The sequence below is a fragment of the Erinaceus europaeus genome, chromosome 13 (assembly GCF_950295315.1).
Source record: "Erinaceus europaeus chromosome 13, mEriEur2.1, whole genome shotgun sequence".
Lineage (NCBI taxonomy): Eukaryota > Metazoa > Chordata > Mammalia > Eulipotyphla > Erinaceidae > Erinaceus > Erinaceus europaeus.
The window spans coordinates 53082943-53100718 of record NC_080174.1 but is presented as its reverse complement, the minus strand read 5'-3'; the positions used below and the strand labels follow the sequence as shown (position 1 = coordinate 53100718).

Sequence of the window (17776 nt, the reverse complement as noted above, 5' to 3'; positions counted from 1 at the left end):
CAGTTCCCTCTCCCCAATGGAAATATTATTTTTCTTGTTTTTGAATTGTGTCTGCCTGCCTCCACCCACCCCCAACACTACTGGATGCACTGCTTTTCATTTTTCTTAAATCTAAGATAAATGGAGGCACTGTCAAGTATGGTTGCTCATAAATATCAGTTTCCTAGAGACCAGGAACTTGTTTATCTGCTTTCTTTCTTTAGAAGTAATGGTTGGTCTGTTCTTGTAACAATCTATTATTCTAACTTAAAATCCATTAGAAGTGTAAATTCTGATTTAAAAAGTTTACTTTGATACTAGAAAAAAAGAGAGAGACCACATTTTAGAAATAGAAGCCACTGTTGTCTTTATAAAACAGAGTTGTGCTGCTGCTTTTGCTTGTTTCAGAAGGAACTGTACATTACCACTGTTGGAGTAATTTTACAATGGACTGGACAAGGTACAGCTCAAAGCAAGACACAAACACAAGTCTCAAGGGGAAACAAATGCAAACAAGTATACAGCTTTGGGGCTCCAGGAACATTCCCCCATCCATGCTGAACTTCAGAGGGATAAAAAGTTTAGAAACTAAAGTGGAACCCAGAGTAGTCACACATGCCCACCAGATGGCTGCTAAGTGCAACATCACACACCAAAGAGCTTGGACTGTGTGCACAGGAAAATTAATGCATTTTTCCTTATTGCTACTACACCAGGGGACTCAGTGCATTCAACACATTGTCTTTATTTGCACAATCCTTGGAGGGTTTCCTATTTTCCTTTATATTAAAAAAAAAAAATCTGCCTTCCCCACCTTATTCTGGTTTTCTTGTTTTGTATTGAGCCCATTCCTTCCACTCCCTTGATTGGGCTCCCGAACAGCAGCCAGAGGTTCTAAATCAGTAGGAGTAGATATAAAGGGAAGAGCACCAACCTAGCCTCTCTCCCGACCCATGGGAGACGGCCAAGTCCTCATTTATTAAAATGAGGAGATAGAGAAAAACAGTTATCTCTTCTCCTCAATCAGCTGAGAAGGCCAAATAGGAAAGAGTGCCCTGCATATCCCTGCCATGATCAGACTTTAAGAAGGAAGACATCCCAGCCACCATCCTGGATTGGCCTACGTCACGTAAATATAAATAAAACACTTCTCCCCCCAATATAGTTTCCAAAATTGTATTTTGGCTAGTTTGAGATGACTTTTCCTCCCTGAGGGGGAAGGAACTTCCATCCTTCTTGATCACATATGATGCCAAATCTAAAAACTGTCTCACCAGTCTTACAGACACCCCATGGGCCAGCTAATAAGTCCATGTATCCCTCCCTCCCTATGGCTGCCCACATTGGGTGCTAGCCTCATGTGTGGAACTATAGAGGAGAAAGGGAAACCTATCAAAGGACATTGTGGTGTGGCCAAAGAAGACGCTACAGGGGAAGCTATCTAGTAGGTGGGAACCAGGAGATTGAGATTAGAGGGGAGGTTTCACACTTGTGGGTACTTTCTTCTGCATTATTCGAAGTCTAAATTCTCAGCAATAACAGCCCCAGACTTGTCCCCAGAGACTATTAGTAGCACCTCAACCCCTAATGGCTCAGGCTGGACTGGAAAAATTATTAGTGAGCAGTGTTCTCCTTTCCTACTTTTTATCTTTCCATTGTCTTTCCATCATTCTCTTCTCATCCCATCTCCATTCCCTAGTCTTCCTATCTCACATATCCTTGGGACACCCCCATAGATGAAGGTCCACAGAGAACTAGAACCAGATCCAGAAATAGCAACAAAGGAAACCAACTCCAAGGGGTGGAAAGGTATGGAAGTTGCCACCAGTCCTCCTGATTGCATGCTAGTTAGGCAGATCTGCTGGCTCCATCCTTGTGTAAGTCTGAGGATAGCCCAACCCAGACAGGATCACTAGTTTTGAGGAACAGATGCTTTGTTTTCTGCAGTCAAGGTGCTAAAGTCTGACCTTGCCAGCTAACAGTGGGATCATTGTAGCCATGCAGAGAATTCATCATCACATAGGCAGACAGGCCAACAGGTCAGCAGGCCAGCAAGCAAGCTGAGTAAATAGAAAAAAGACAAGGAAGCCAGGGAGAGACTGAAAAGGAAATGGAAGACAAGAGTGGAATGAAGGGAGCAAGGGATCTGTCAAAGAGAATGAGGCCAGGGTCTCCCCATAGCTTTCTCGGAGTTTAAGTAAGAAGCACCACTTAAACCAAGCCAAGAAAGCCAAAGCTTATTGCCATTATCACTTCTTATTCTGCATGCACCACCTTGCAAGCAATGATCCTCAAGGTCAAAAGTATTTTTCAAGTCTCAAAAATTAAAATATATATAAATAAAAAAATCTAAGCAGTTTATTTCCTTGACGTTGCCCAAGCTGCCTGTCTTGCTTTTATTTCTTGAATGGCATGCACACTGCCAGAGGGCTAAAAAATGTATTTCAAATTCCAGCTAAAATTCAAACGAGGAAAGTAGAGCAAGGAAAGAAAAGGAGAGAACACACATTTGTTGCTGAGCTGGTAGCTACTACCAGCTCCCTATTGACATTTGCAAATGCTGGTGAATGACTGGACCCTCCAGGAATAGTGCCCTGATACCAGTCCTAAAATGTACCCAAGAAGAGAATGTGCAGAGCCCGCTGTCCCAAGAGCTCCTCTCTCCAAAGGGTGACTGAACACGAAGTAGACAGTATATGAAGGCAATGAACAGGGCAGATGGAGTGTTGGCATCACTCTCTGTAGGCACTTGTGTAAGGAATGTAGGCTCTCCAGTGAGTCACCCCCTCCTAGAGCCCTCTGTTCTGTTCTTCAGCTGGGCTAGGCCCAGGGGGAACCCTATGCTGTAGGTGGCAGGAAAGGGGTAAAGGAGGAATTACTCAACAGTCCCAATGCCTTCACTATAGTCAGTGTTTGTGCTACATTTTGTGAACTCATTGAACAAAGTAGCCAACCAGAACCCAACCTGGGATAGTCTGTTTTGCATAGCAAATCTGAGTCTGTACATGGGTTGCAGGAAAAGGGGAAATGGTGGCTCTAACTGCACAGGTCAGGATTCAGGGCTTCCTCCAGCAGGCCTCCAAGTCAGGGACAGGCCTAAAGTGACATGGCTTCATCACCATTTGGGGGCAAACCGAAATTTAGGCTCCTCAAAAAGAGAAGTTTCTACATGGAAACTGCAACTCCTAATCCCAAGAAGTGGGACAGGATACAACAAACAGTCATGAAAAGACGGGGTCCTGCTTCAAGGCCAACAGGCACCAAGCCAGAACCCCGTACTTTTCCAGTTCTGCAGAACAGTCAAACCCTTCTCTCTATCTAGGCGAGAGGAGAAGGGGGGGGAAAAATCCCATGCCACCCACTTACATGCCCTAGTAGGAAACCAGGAGAAATTCATTTCTGTAAACAGAAGCAATCGGGGAGCAGCAAAATATCTCAGCCTGTCCACAGGACACATTAGAGTTTGGGATGCGCCGACATGTTAGAGGACAGTTCAGAGGAAGGAAAAATGCACTTGTATAGAAGAGCGCAGGGCAGTGCAGAGGAAGGAATTATAGTAAGAAAAGGTATTTTTCTACACAGAGGAAGAGTGGAGCCTGAGTCCCACCTTTGAGAGATAACCACCTCTTTCCAAGTCAAGCCAAAGAACAAGTAAAGTTCCTTCTGATGGCTCAATGTTTCTGCGATGTAAACTCATCAGGCATGGGAAGGATTTGCAGATTTTGGCAATAGACTCAAGTTATGGTATAAAAATAACATTTAGATTTTGCTCGTTTTACTTCAGGATTTTGTTATATGATACCCCAGTTAAGAAATATTGAAGCATAAGAGATTTGACCCTTGGGGGAGGGGGAATCCCAACAGTGAGAAATTCTACTCAAGTAACTCCAGACCCAGGAAGGTTGGGGAGGAGGGAGGACAGTGAAAAAGGAGACCTAAGTGGAAAGACCAGGGGTCAGTCATCTCAGCAGCTTGGAGACTTGTTATGTCTGAAAGTGCAAATGTCAATGGATTTTTAACCATCTGAGGTTGTGGTCTTTTAAAAAAGCTTAATGAATGTGGAAGTCAAATCCTTCAAATGCAAAATAGCTGGAAACCTGTTGAGTTAGGCTTATCCCCCACCTACCTCCTCTCTCCCTCCCCACCCCTCCCCACCCTACCCCCACCCTCACAAGAAAGGTACAAAAGGTTGCAGTTCTGCAGCATTACCATTACAGGGAAGGCACTGGTTGCCCACCAGCAGGCGGAAGGAAGACAGGGTCATGTCACTTCAGAGCTAAGTGCCATAGTGCCATAGGGCTGGGTGTCTGCCAGGGAGGAGGTCTAAGGAGGAGGGGTAGAAAAGGTGGGGAGAAAGGAATTAAGGGTAAAGGAAGTGGCAGCTGGGGGAAGAGGAACCAAAACCATTAGCATTAAAAATCTTCCTATAAACTTGATTCTCACACCATTAAAACATCTAGTATCCTAAAATATCAATCTGGGTCTGGTTTCATTTTTCTTCTTAAACAAATCTAGACCTTTTCTGATTAAGGCTCCTAAAAAATCATCCTCTCCTCCTACCCGCTGCCTCAAGCCCCTCATTTTCCCATCTAATATATCAAACTCAAACCTACCAGCTTTTGTCCGCAGGGCTGCACAACCAACCTTACCAAGCTGTCAGGCATGAGTCTTTAGCACTGTGAGTCACATGAGACACCTGTGTGTATGGTGGGCACCGGTGCTGCCCCTCTTGGTCCAGTGGGGTCAGGGCCAGATGTGACAAGATGCGGTGAGGGGTGTGGGGGGGCATGAGGTGGATATCAGAGATTTCTGGCTGGTGGTCTGACTTACAGGCCTTGCTCCCCACCTGTTAGTCCCCTCTGAGAAGGAATCAAGGCCTTCTGTACTCCTCCCTACCCCACCTCCATCTTCCCTGCTTCCTCTGGATTTGGGCGGCACAGCTCTTGGGGCTTGAAAAGCTTTCTTCTATCCAGTGAGGTAACAGCGTTCTGCCTTCAAGCAAAGTACATGGTGCGTAGAGTATCCTGATGAACCTGCACAGCTTTGGCCAGGGCCTGGGGGTCCCGCCCATTGCTCTGCCCTGATATGTGGCTCCCCTCTCCACTGAAAAGAAAAAAAAAGAAAAAGAAAGAAAAGAAAAAGTCCTTTCTTGTGAACTGAATTAATCCCTACCCCCATCCCTAAGGTGCTAATTCCCATACCCCCAACCCAGACATGTGCAGACATGCGCAAGAACTTCAAAGTGGGCTATACTTCTACTCAAAGGACTAAGGGGAAAAAAAATATCTTAGTCTGATCTCGGGTCTCACCTGTCATGCTCCTTGTCCACCAGGTGGTACCGTGCCCGGAAAGCCACCAAGCGGGCGTAATAGGCAGGTGCTGGAATAGAGACGGAGCGTGTGCATCGTACATAAGTGTGGCACAACTGGTATGTCAAGATCTGGAGCTCATCTGCTGTGAAACGGTTGTCATCCCAAAGGACATAGTAATGGGATGGTCTGCTGGTACCCTGGGAAGACAGGAAGGAGAGGGCCCCCAGTTGTGCTGATAATAGGGAACATACCACTGTAAGATGATGGCTGGACTGGAACACTCACCAATGGGTAAGGCAGACACAAAGTCACTTATGTCATAAGGTAGCTTTTCTTCTTCTTAAAGGTTTTTTAAAAACTTTATTTAATTAATTTGATAGGACAGAGAGATAGAGAAGGGGGACACAGGGAGAGACAGAGAGACACATGCAGCACTGCTTCACCACTTGTGGAGCCTGAACCCAGGTCTTTACACATGGTAACATTTGCACTTAACCAGGTGCACCACTGCCTAGCCCCATAAGGCACTATTTTAAGGATAAATTGTCTAAGGGGTTCAAAGTGCATGTCTATACAAGTATACAACAGACTTTTTAAGAAAATAGTTATGAGATACACAGCATGATGGCTATGCAAAAAAAGTTTCATGCTTGAGGCTTCAAAGACCCAGGTTTAATCCCTAGCCCCACCATACAACAGAAATGAATGGTGCTCATATATATGTGTGTGTGTGTGTGTGTGTGTGTGTGTGTGTGTTTGTGTGTGTGTGTGTGTGTGTGTGTATGTGTGTGTGTATGAATGAGGAAGTAGGGGGAAGGGGAGAGGGAGGGGAAAAGGGCAAAGAGAAGAAGAGGAGGAGGAGGAGGAGGATGAGAACAAAGAAAAGAATCATGAGACCAGTGAAATGACTCAGCAGGCAGAGCACAGAACTTGCATGCCTGATGTCCTAAGTTTGTAACCAGCATTACAGTGCTCTGGTCTCCCCCCCAGCCCCCATGAAATAACATCTTAATAAAAAGAGAAGTGCTAAAGAGCTTGCTCAGCAGTTGAAAACACTGCTTGCATCACATGCCTGAGATTCCCAAAGGTCTCAGGCTCAATCCCTGTCATTACTATATGCCAGAGATGAATGGTGCTCTGGAGTTTCTCTTACTCTCTCATCAAAATAAACTATTTTAGAATAGAATAGAATATAATCCTAGTGGTCCAGAAGGTGGCGCACTGGCTAAGACATAGACTCTCAAGCATGAGGTTGAGTTCCTGAGTCCGATCCCCGGCAGCACATGTACCAGAGTGATGGCTGGTTCTTTCTCTCTTCCTATCTTTCTCATGAATAAATAAATACATTCTTAAAAAAAAAAAGGATATAATCCTAATTTAATACCATTCAGTGATGACTGACATATTCGAGAAGCAGTGGGAATAACCAAATAATCTTTGACTTGTTGGGAACCCCAGGACAAGGTCCAGATACCTGGATGCCTGCGTGGCTGCACAAATAAAAGTCAAATTCAAATGGATGGGTGATATTGGTGTCCACAGTGGTCCCAGCTGGAATGTTACCACTCTTCCCAATCTGTAGAGACACAAAGACAACCAAGATTCCTTAAGACCTGTCTGGTCCAAACCCAGCCTCTGACTCAACCAAAATCTCAAAAATAAAATGGAAGTGGTTCTATTTAGAGGGCACTAGTTCTTGAAATAATGGGCTTCTAAAGTCATACATACTGGTGCTTAAGTGCTTGCTTCACCACTTATTAGCTATATGGTCTTAACAAACCATTTAACCTTTCTGAGGTTTAACTGGAGACAGCAATAGTACCTACCTCACAGGACTGCTGTGAGGAAGATGCCTTGTACAGAGTCTGGTACATGGGAGAAAGTCAATAAATGGAAGGCCCCTTTCCCTTTTCTGGGAGCTGGTCTATATATAGGGTCTATAGGCCAGGGAGCTAGGAGAAGGGAGAGGAAGTTTAAGGCTAAGAGAGGAGGAATGAGTGCACTAGAAAAAGGAGATAGCAAAGGGAGGACCACAAGAGTTAGGGGGTGGTAAGAACAAGGACTAAATCCCCAGATTTAAACTCAAGGGCTTCTTCCCCATTAAAATAAGTGAGGGCATCAATCATTTACTTACTCGCTCATTCTTGTCAGCACAAAAAAGGCGGGTATGATGGCGTTTCTGCACCACAATATATGTGATCCCAGGCTGGTAGTCCTTCTCCAATTTGATGCAGGCATCACGAATGGCCAGCAGCTCATAGTGAAGGATCTAGACCCAGGGTGCAGGAGGATACAGAGATATACATACAGCCTCTCTTGATTTTGTACTATATCCTTCTGAGAGGATTTCCACTTGCAATATGGCTTTTTTGCTCACCCTCCATTAGTAAGCCAACAGTCAACAATTAGAGATAACAGCCTCCTGCTGTCAAATCAACCTTACATGCATTTCACTTAGTATGTTCCTATAGAACCTTAGCTGGGAGGCTTGGCATCAACAGAGTACAACCACCGGATCAGGAGGATAACAGTGGTTCTCTTGACAGCAGACAGGAATTTGACAAAATGGACTCAGAGTCCAGGAACAGGTGAAGAGAGTAGATAAATTCATTCTTAGGGAGTAGTAGGATTATAAGCAAACAAAATAACTAAAGAAAAAGCCATAGGGCAGGGGTAGACAGCATAATGGTTATGCAAAGAGATTCTCATGCCTGAGGTTTCAAAGTCCCAGGTTCAATCTCCCACACTACCATATGTCAGAGGAAGAAAAAGCAAGCCACATACATAATAGTTGGTTTATGGTCTTGGATATCAAATACAGGGAGCCAGAACTATATGACTGAAATGGATAGGACTTGGAATCAGTTAGAATTAGATCTAAACACAAGCAGGTATAACCTTAATCAAGTTCTTAAATACCCTGAATTTTCATGTTCTCCACATCTACTAAAGTTTTAAGTTGAACCTGACTCATGAAGCTGCTGTGAAGACTAAAACAAGTAATTACTGGGTTGTCAAGGAAGTCACCACACATTTTTGCATAGAAAAAACATGTTAGGACTTTTCCAGTAACCCAACAAATAAAAGCATAGAAAGCATAATAGGGGATTAATTATTGCTAAGTGCTTCACTAAACAGTTTGAATTTCAACTGAATGCTATAAGAAGTCACTTGACATTTCTGAACAGGGAAGTGATATGACAAATTTATCTACTATTTCTGGAAACATTAGATAACTTACAGAAAATTTAGCATAACAAAAAGCACAGACTTTGGAATTGTACCATTGTATCTGAACCCCAGTTTACTACTTAGTGCTTAGCTCTGTTTGTGGCATGTAAAAGACAGAAAGTACTATAACACATTAATTAAAGAGATGAATTCATAATACTAGTCTAAACAACAAATGGCTCAGCAGAAAGGAAGAATGAGAGGGGGCCCAGGGAGATAGTCTAACAGTTTAGGCAACAGACTTTCATGCCCATGGCTTAGATGTCCCAGGTTCCTGGCACCACAATAAGCCAGGTGATCACTGCTGGTTAAAATAAGTAAGTTAAGTAAGTAAGTAAATAAATAAATAATAGAAAACTAAAGGAAATAGGAGGAACATTACACAGGCAGGTCAATAGCACTGTTTGTTTTTTTTTTTAATTTTATTTCTTTATTTTCCCTTTTGTTGACCTTGCTGTCTTTTTATTGTTGTTGTAGTTATTATTGTTGTTATTGATGTCGCTGTTGTTGGATAGGACAGAGAGAAATGAAGAGAGATGAGGAAGACAGAGAGAGGGAGAGAAAGATAGACACTTGCAGACCTGCTTCACCACCTGTGAAGCAACTCCCCTGCAGGTGGGGATCCAGGGGCTTGAACCGGGATCCTTACACCAGTCCTTGCGCTTTGCACCACCTGTGCTTAACCCGCTGCGCTACCGCCCGACTCCCTAGCACTGGTTCGTAAACTGTGGTCTCAAGAACAGCAGCATCACCCAGGAATTTGTCAGATTACAGGGTCTTATCATACACTCGTTGAATCAGAAACTCAAAGAGCAGAGTTCTGCAAAATGTTTTACTAAGACCTCCAGGAAATCATGATGGATGCTAAAGTGTGAGAACCACTCTTCAACACAAAAACAGGTATTGATGATCTGCTATAAGAAAAAAGGTCTTGGGTGGGGGTAGATAGCATAATGGTTATGCAAAGAGGCTCTTGTGCCTGAGGCTCCGCAGTCCCAGGTTCAATCCCCTGCACCACCATAAGCCAGAGCTGAGCAGTGCTCTGGTGTTTCTCTCTGTGTCTTTCTCTCTCTGCATCTCACTCAAAAATAAAATAAATAAAAGACTTTAAAAAAAAAAAAAAAAAAAAAAAAAAGAAAAAAGGTCTTATTTGTTATCCCTACCCCCAACCCTACTTCATTTAGCAAAACTCACTACAAAGAAACATTTACCAATGGCAATAGCTGGTGCTCTCCATCTATAGTGGACCATACCTGAGGAAGTTGGCCTTCAGGAACCCCATCTCGGTAGAAGATAATGCGAGTAGGCTTGAAACGGGTGGACTTGTAGAACTGAATGAGCAGCTCTCGCACCATGTAAGATAAGTCTTCAATGATTTCCTGCCGCGGTCGCTGAACCCGCACAGTAGCACAGTAACGGCTGGGGTGAGCATCCATACTGCCTACAACCTGATGATTAAAAAGACAGATCAGTTCCCAGAATCTCTTTCCACTATCAGGCAGTGTAGGGAAAAGCTTCATAGCCAGACAAGAAGGCAGCCGAATGTGCAGAATTTTGGATTCAGTGAGCGCTAATTTCAATCTCTGTCCTACTTGCATCCAAAAGTTACCTTGCTCATGTCATCTTTTTTTCCCTTCTCAAATGGGAATAAAATGATTACCCTTTTGCAAAGTTATTGCAGTACCTGTAATACACTTTGCACAGGGCCCAGCACACAGTAGTTACTTGGAGCCACAGTAATGAATATTCTTCTGGTGATGGGGCTAAGTTACATCATTTTCAAAGATAGAGGCCAGCCTAGAATGATGGGCAGAGGGAAACCAGGGGAGGAGAGACAAGTAGAGAAGTTAGGAGAGGGTTATGAAGAATATCTAATTTATTATGTGGATCACAGGTAGAAATGAGAAAGAAGAAACAATAGTCCCAATAACTATGTAACTCCCTTGAAAGGGATTTTCAAAGAGATATAAGCACTTCCAAATCCCGTAAGTGGACATGGAGAGAAAGAAACGAACACAGAGGCTGAGCATAGCTCACCTGGTAAGATGTGGGTCTGACCATATGTGAAAACCCAAGTTTGTACCCCTGGACAAAGCAAGAGTACCGTGGCACCAAGAGCTCTATAGGTGGAGGAACAGTGCTGCAAAGTCACACACACACACCCCCCCTTTCTCTCATCTCTATCTAAAGTGCAAAGACACCTATGCTCATCTAATTTTGTGGGGTTTCTTTGGTCATCTAATTTTTGACAAGGAGGGGTCAAACTATTAAATAGATAAAGGAGAGTCTCTTCAACAAATGGTGTTGGAACAATTGGGTTGAAACGTGCAAAAAAAAAAAAAAGAAAGAAACTGAATCACTATATTTCACCAGAAACAAAAGTAAACTCCAAATGTATCATGGACCTACATGTTAGATCAGAAGCTACCAAATACTTAGAGAGAAATATTGGCAGCACTCTTTTTCATGTAAATTATATAGGCATCTTCTATAGTTCAAATGCAATTATAGGAAAGACCAAATCAAGAATAAACGCATGGGATTATATCAAATTGAAAACTTTCTGCACAGCAAAAAAGACTACCACCCCAACAAAGAGATGCTTTACAGAATGGGAGGACTTTTTTTTTGTCATTGTCGGGGTTTGGTGCCTGCACCAAGAATCCACGGGGTAATAATTTTCCCCCTTATTTGTTAACCTTGTTGTTTTTTTAATCATTATTGTGGTTATTATTGTTGTTGTTACTGATGTCATTGTCGGATAGGACAGAGAGAAATGGAGAGAGGAGGGGAAGACAGAGAGGGGGAGAGAAAGATAGACACCTGCAGACCTGCTTTACCACTTGTGAAGCAACTCCCCTGCAGGTGAAGTGACCCCTCTGCAGAGGGAGAGACAGGAGTTCGAACCGGGATCCTTATGTCAGTCCATGCACTTTGTGCCATGTGCATTTATCCCAGTGTGCTACCGCCCAACCAGAGCACTGTTCAGCTCTGATTGATGGTGCTATGGGGGATTGAACCTGAGACTTCGGAGCCTCAGGCACAAGTCTTTTTGCATAATCATTATGCTATATCCCCCACCCATGATCTTTACATGCCATATATCATAAAAAGGTTAATAACCAAAATATATAGAATTCACCAAACTCAGCAACAGCAACAACAAAATGACCCTATCCAAAAGTGGGAGAAGAATATGAACAGAATATTCAGCAGTGAGATCCAAAAGGCTAACATACATATGAAAAAATGTTCCAAGTCATTGATTGTCAGAGAAATGCAAATAAAGACAACAATGAGATTTAGAAATAAAAAAAGAAGGCAACAAAAGGGAATAAATAAAATAAATAAAATTAAAAAAAAAAGAAATAAAAGAAAGGGGGAGTCGGGCGGTAGTGCAGCAGGTTAAGCGCACGTAGCGCGAAGAAGCGCAAAGGCCAGCATAAGGATCCCAGTTTAAGCCCCCAGCTCCCCACCTGCAGGGGAGTCGCTTCACAGGCGGTGAAGCAGGTCTGCAGGTGCCCGTCTTTCTCTCCCCCTCTCTGTCTTCCCATCCTCTCTCCATTTCTCTCTGTCCTATCCAACAATGAAGACACCAATAATAACTACAACAAGGGCAACAAAAGGGAATAAATAAATAAATATATAAAAAAGAAATTTAAAAAAAGATGAAAAGTGTCACTTACTGCTGTGATAGAAGGCTTTTTCCCATCTCCTGCTGGGGGGTGTGTAACATCTGCTCCCAGGAATATCACTGGCTGCTGAAAAACAGCAGAGCTACACAAGGAACAGAAAGCAAATGGTAAGGAGTTGGGTCTTTGTGGCACCATTTAGCACCCACTCAAGCTTCCTCTTCTCTGTTCATGATTCACTATAGATCACCATCGTCCTATCTTTTTCATCAATCCCCAATACAGTATGACAAAAGCAAGTGGGCAATAAGAGTTCATACCGCTGGTGTGGGACAAGGATGTTGTTGATGCCACCAAGTTTGACATTGATCTTGAGGCAGAGATTGGATAGAGTCTGAGGTGAAGTCTTGACCACGTTCTTCACTTGTACACACTGTGTAGCCATTCCCAAGAGTGTATCTCCAACACGTTTCACCTCAGCTATGATGAGGGAAAGAACTGATTAGTGCGTTCAACAAATAATTACTGAATGCCTGTTAGGTGCCAGGCAACATATGAAGTGCTCCAGAACACAGAAGTAATGAGAAATACATAGGGCCCCTAGTCTTACAGTGTTATCAAATTTGCCACTAACAGTCACTTATTAATAGTCTTTCTTATAGTGACTAATTGAAGTGAGAATTCTAACAATGACACTTGCTACCACAGAAAATTTGACAAAGTTATAAGAGTATATACTAAGGGGGTAATAACCTAGCTTGCAAAGAATTCACTAATGATTGAACTGAAACATAAAGGTAGAAAGCATTCCAAGAAGAAGGAACTGCATGCAGTACTGTATTCTTACAGGAGGAAATAGCAACCTATGCCTGACAAACTAAAAGGTACGTTAACTAGAAAGGAAGAAAAAGAACTATATGATGTCAGAAAAAGTGTGGATATTGGATTTAGTTAGCTTATATAAAAGGCTATTTCCACAATGGAAATAAACAAACAGATTCAAAAGCTATTTGAGGAATTCAGAAACAGTGAGAAGGAAAACTTTTTTTATGAATAACCTGAGTTTCTTGCTTTTATAATGGAATAAGCAATTATAAATTCTTTTTGAGATATTATGAAGCTGAAGTGATTTTTGGTTATCCAGTGAAGGTATTTTCAAGGCAACTGGGTGTTGTGATTGGAAGCTCAAGAGTAGTCTGAAGGGAGTCGGGCTGTAGTGCAGCGGGTTAAGCGCACGTGGCGCAAAGTGCAAGGACCGGCATAAGGATCCCGGTTCGAGCCCCCGGCTCCCCACTTGCAGCGGAGTCACTTCACAAGAGGTGAAGCAGGTCTGCAGGTGTCTTTCTCTCTCCCCTCTTTGTCTTCCCCTCCTCTCTCCATTTCTCTCTGTCCTAACCAACAATGACAACAAAAACAATAATAACTATAATAATAAAATAACAAGGGCAACAAAAGGGAATAAATAAATATTTTAAAAAAGAGTAGTCTGAAACAATGATCTCTCACTTATAGGTAGAACTTTCAAACCAGAAAGGGAAAACAGAAAGTGAAACTTGGACTGGGTGTGCAGTATTGAACTAAAGCAAAGAAAGGATTTGGGGAAGAAAGAAAGATGTTGGGTCCTGGTGCATCATGGTGGAAAAAGACCCAAGTTGGATGTTAAAAGTGTTTTGTAGAAATTTTGCCAACATCTGAACTGTAAACCACTACCCCCAGCAAAATGATTACAAAAGAAAAGGAGGGACCATAGTCAGGGAATCCTCGGATTCCCACATAGACAATATGGGCTGAGACCTCTAATAGATCCTTCTCTCCACCATCACTGGTCACTTCCATCAGGAACATCATCAAAAGACCTCTTGTGGGTCTCTTCAGGACGTTACCCTCCCTGTAAAATAGCAATGGTAAGGACTACCCCACTCTCTGGTCAGCTTACTCTACCACTCAAGGAAGACTGGTCCTGAAATGAGTATAGCCTAGAATGTTCCTAGCCCTACCCCACTAAGGATAGGTAGAAACAGGCTAGAAAGCTTCACAAGTGGTAAAGTAGGTCTGCAAGTACCTGTCTTTCTCTCTCCCTATCTCCCCCTCTGCTGTCAATTTCTCTCTGTCCTATCAAATAAAATAGGAGGGAAAAAAAAAGAAAAGAATGGCTGCCAGGAACTGTGGATTTGTAGTGCCAGCACCAAACCAAAAATAAAAATAAAAGAGAGAATTCATTCAAAAAGTTTGAAGGGGCTGGGAGATAGTTTACATGACACAGCATGTACTTTACCATGTGTGAGGACTCTTGTTTGAGCCTCCAGCACCACATAGGAACACCTCTACCAGAGGAAACTTTATCAACCATGGAGTAGTTCTGCCCCATTCTCTAGCTGAAAATGAAAGAAGGCCCCAGAAGCATTCCCCATCACTGTAAAAAAGAAAAAAAAAGGTGGGGGGAGCAACAGAGAGCACACACGGATTAAGGTAAGAAAAAAGACACCTTCCCCTTTGAAAAAAAAAAAAGTTGAGTGTGTATACAGTAATGCTTATTTATTTATTTAATAATGGGTGGGGCGAGGAGGAACTCAGGCTATCATGCTGTCATGTGATGCCAGGGATTGAACACAGGACCTCATGCTTGAGAGTACAAAGCTTTATCTACTATGTCACCTTGTCACCTCCTGAGCCAGTCACTCCTGTTCTTAAAAGGAGAGAAAGAAAACTTCTCAAAAGTCCCAGTCATTCCCAGGTAATTGGACATGAACACAGTCAACAAAGTTGACTTTGTTGTGTTAGACAGACAATATTGTAACAGACAATGCACTCCTAAAAACAGGAGTCTGGACTGATCCATCTCTGTATTGATTTTTGCACAAAGACCAGCATACAAAGAACCCCAGTAGATGCTATTGGGAGGGAGTATCAACAAGGAAGCAGGACCTGAGATAACTCAGCGGCTCATACAGGTTGATATTTCTCATAAGAGGATCACTAACATTTCGGAACAGTCTGACTAAAACCAAGAACCCACACAATCTTTCCTAGGAACCTCCAGAGCACTACCCTGAGAAGAGTCCCCTAACACTATCCCAAGAGATTTGTACCATATACTGGCGTCTTTCCTGGTAGGATGACGATGATGAGCTGCAGCCCTGAATAGGTATTCTTGAGATGCCGGAACATGGGCTCCACACTGTCTGCCCCCTGTGCATATTTGCAGAAGCAAGGCTGGCCCTGGATGGGCATCCCTGCGTCCTTGGAAATCTTCCGCAGCTGGTCTGTGAAGTTCCTGCAGCACAAGTGTGGTCATGAAAAGAATGGCAGTAAGTTTTAAACCTCTGACCAAATGCCTCTATAATAGGTACCCAGCATTGTAACAGGCACAGAAATTCTAAAATGAATAAGACATGATCACATTAGCATGAAAAATACCTTTACCACTAACTAGGACAAGACCGAGCTAACTAAGTGTGCAGTGATACAAACAGAGAGTTGACGGAGCTTAGAGAAAAGATCTATGGGAATTCTCAGGGCCTCTACCTTATTCTGCTCAAGCACCTCACTCCTTTGCTTTGTTACAAACTCACAGTAATAGGCAGATGCCCAAGAGAAAAAGTCTTTTTGCTCAAATTAAAATAAGGAACACCCCACTTGCAGGGGGAAACTTTATAAGTGGTGAAGCAGGGCTGCAGGTGTCTCTCTGTCTCTCTCTCTCTCTCTCTCTATCACCCCTCCCTCTTGATTTCTGTCTCTATTCAATAAATAAAGATTAAAAGGTATAAAATCTAAAAAATAAAATTTCAAAAAATAAATAAGGAACATTCCAGTAGTGATCAGAACATATGAGATACTCAATAAAAATGAACTCCCACCTCCCCAACTGATTCTTTACAGCCTGAGTGAATTTTTAAAAGTAACCTTCCTTTAGCTATAGGGATTTGCCCTAGGAAAGGAAGACAAAGCTGAAAGAGAAGATACACATACAACAGCCTTTTTAACAAATCAATGTACATGAATATAATGACTAAAAGAAGCACCAAGAATCTAACTTGTGAAAATCTGCATTTAGATTAAAAGAATGTACAAAATAAAAACAAAAATGAAAGCAACTGTTTAAGAAATGTTCAACATGACAGATTTAAAACCCTACAAAGAAAAAAAAGTATTTTCTATACACTGATAAACACAAGGATGATTATTCTGATAAACTTAAAATAATTTATATAGAGAGATGTATAGAATATACAAACTGAGGGAGTCGGGCTGTAGCGCAGCGGGCTAAGCGCAGGTGGCGCAAAGCACAAGGACCGGTATAAGGATCCCGGTTGGAACCCCGGCTCCCCACCTGCAGGGGAGTCGCTTCACAGGCGGTGAAGCAGGTCTACAGGTGTCTATCTTTCTCTCCTCCTCTCTGTCTTCCCCTCCCTCTCTCCATTTCTCTCTGTCCTATCCAACAACAACAACAACAACAACAATAATAATAACTACAACAATAAAACAAGGGCAACAAAAGGGAAAAAAATAAATAAAATAAGTATAAAAAAAGTTAAAAAAAAAAAGAAAAAAAAAAGAATATACAAACTGAATAGGAAGATTATGGTAACTCATCATAGTGGCTTCCCTAGATGAGAGTAATGGGGCTAGAATACAACACAGAGGAAAGTCAAATTTGTCGGTAATACATCCTTCTTAAAACAGAAGTGGGGGGGGGCAGGGAGGGCAGTAAAATATAGCCAAGTGGTACAATATCTAGAATTTTGGACCTAAAAAAGCCTGAGGTCCTGAATTCGATCCCTAGCAACTCATATGTGAGAGTCATGCTTTGGGTCTTTCTCATGTTGGTAAATAAATTCTTGTCACTGGGCAAAGCAGTCAGTTCCGCTGACTCTTCTTCAGTCCCAAAGTGTATTGACCCCATTCAAGATCCAGAAAGAATAAGAAGTCATCAGTTCAAAACACTACAGGGACCAACAAACAGTATACTCTGAATGAGTGAATTCTGTGGCATTTGAAAAATGTCTAAATAAAAAACAGACTGTAGTGACCTTGGAGACAGTGCAGTGTATAAGGTATTGGACTGTAAGCACAAGGCTCAACCCCCAACATCATATGTAGCAACATGATGCTCTGGCTCTCTGGTGCTCCAACTCGCATGCTCTTGCTCGTAAATAAAAGAAACTGGGGAGGTGAGTCCACAGTGGGAAATAGCTCATCTGGTATAGCATACACCTTCCATCTATGAGGCCCTGGCTTCAAGCCCCAGTACCACAAGAAAGTAGCATGGGCAGCATGCGGGGGGGGGGGGGGGGGTAATTCCTTAAATAACAGAGTAATGCTTATAGTATCTACCCTGTCTCTCCCTTTCTCTAAAGACTGATAAAGAATTGGGCCAGAGGGGGTCATGCAGCAGTGGTATCATGCATGTACAAGATGCTGGGGGTTTATTCCTCAGTGGAATTAAAAAAAAAAAACTTTAAAAAAGATGACAGAGGACTTTGCTTACTTATTCACTCATGTCCATTATTCCTCTAAAGTATTCCTTTAGATCACTTTGCTATATCAATTTCCACAGGTGGCTCTGAGGCTTCACTACTTGTTTTCACCTAGTTCAGGTCACTTGAGGCCAACCAAGCCAAT

General features: G+C 42.6%; 1 protein-coding gene across 4 annotated transcripts in view; it reads right to left on the bottom strand.

Moving 5' to 3' along the window:
* Positions 1-320: 320 nt before the first annotated feature.
* Positions 321-17776, bottom strand: part of AGO1 (argonaute RISC component 1) — a 47016-nt gene continuing 29560 nt past the window's right edge. For all 4 annotated transcript variants that reach the window (XM_060205850.1, XM_007533088.2, XM_060205851.1 and 1 more), the window contains 8 exons: positions 15244-15428; positions 12475-12634; positions 12209-12299; positions 9776-9970; positions 7426-7560; positions 6766-6867; positions 5289-5488; positions 321-5082 (listed from right to left, as the gene is read on the bottom strand). In XM_060205850.1, coding sequence (XP_060061833.1) covers positions 4974-5082; positions 5289-5488; positions 6766-6867; positions 7426-7560; positions 9776-9970; positions 12209-12299; positions 12475-12634; positions 15244-15428 — 1177 coding nt within the window. In that variant the 3' untranslated portion in view covers positions 321-4973. The remainder of the gene's footprint in view (positions 5083-5288; positions 5489-6765; positions 6868-7425; positions 7561-9775; positions 9971-12208; positions 12300-12474; positions 12635-15243; positions 15429-17776) is intronic.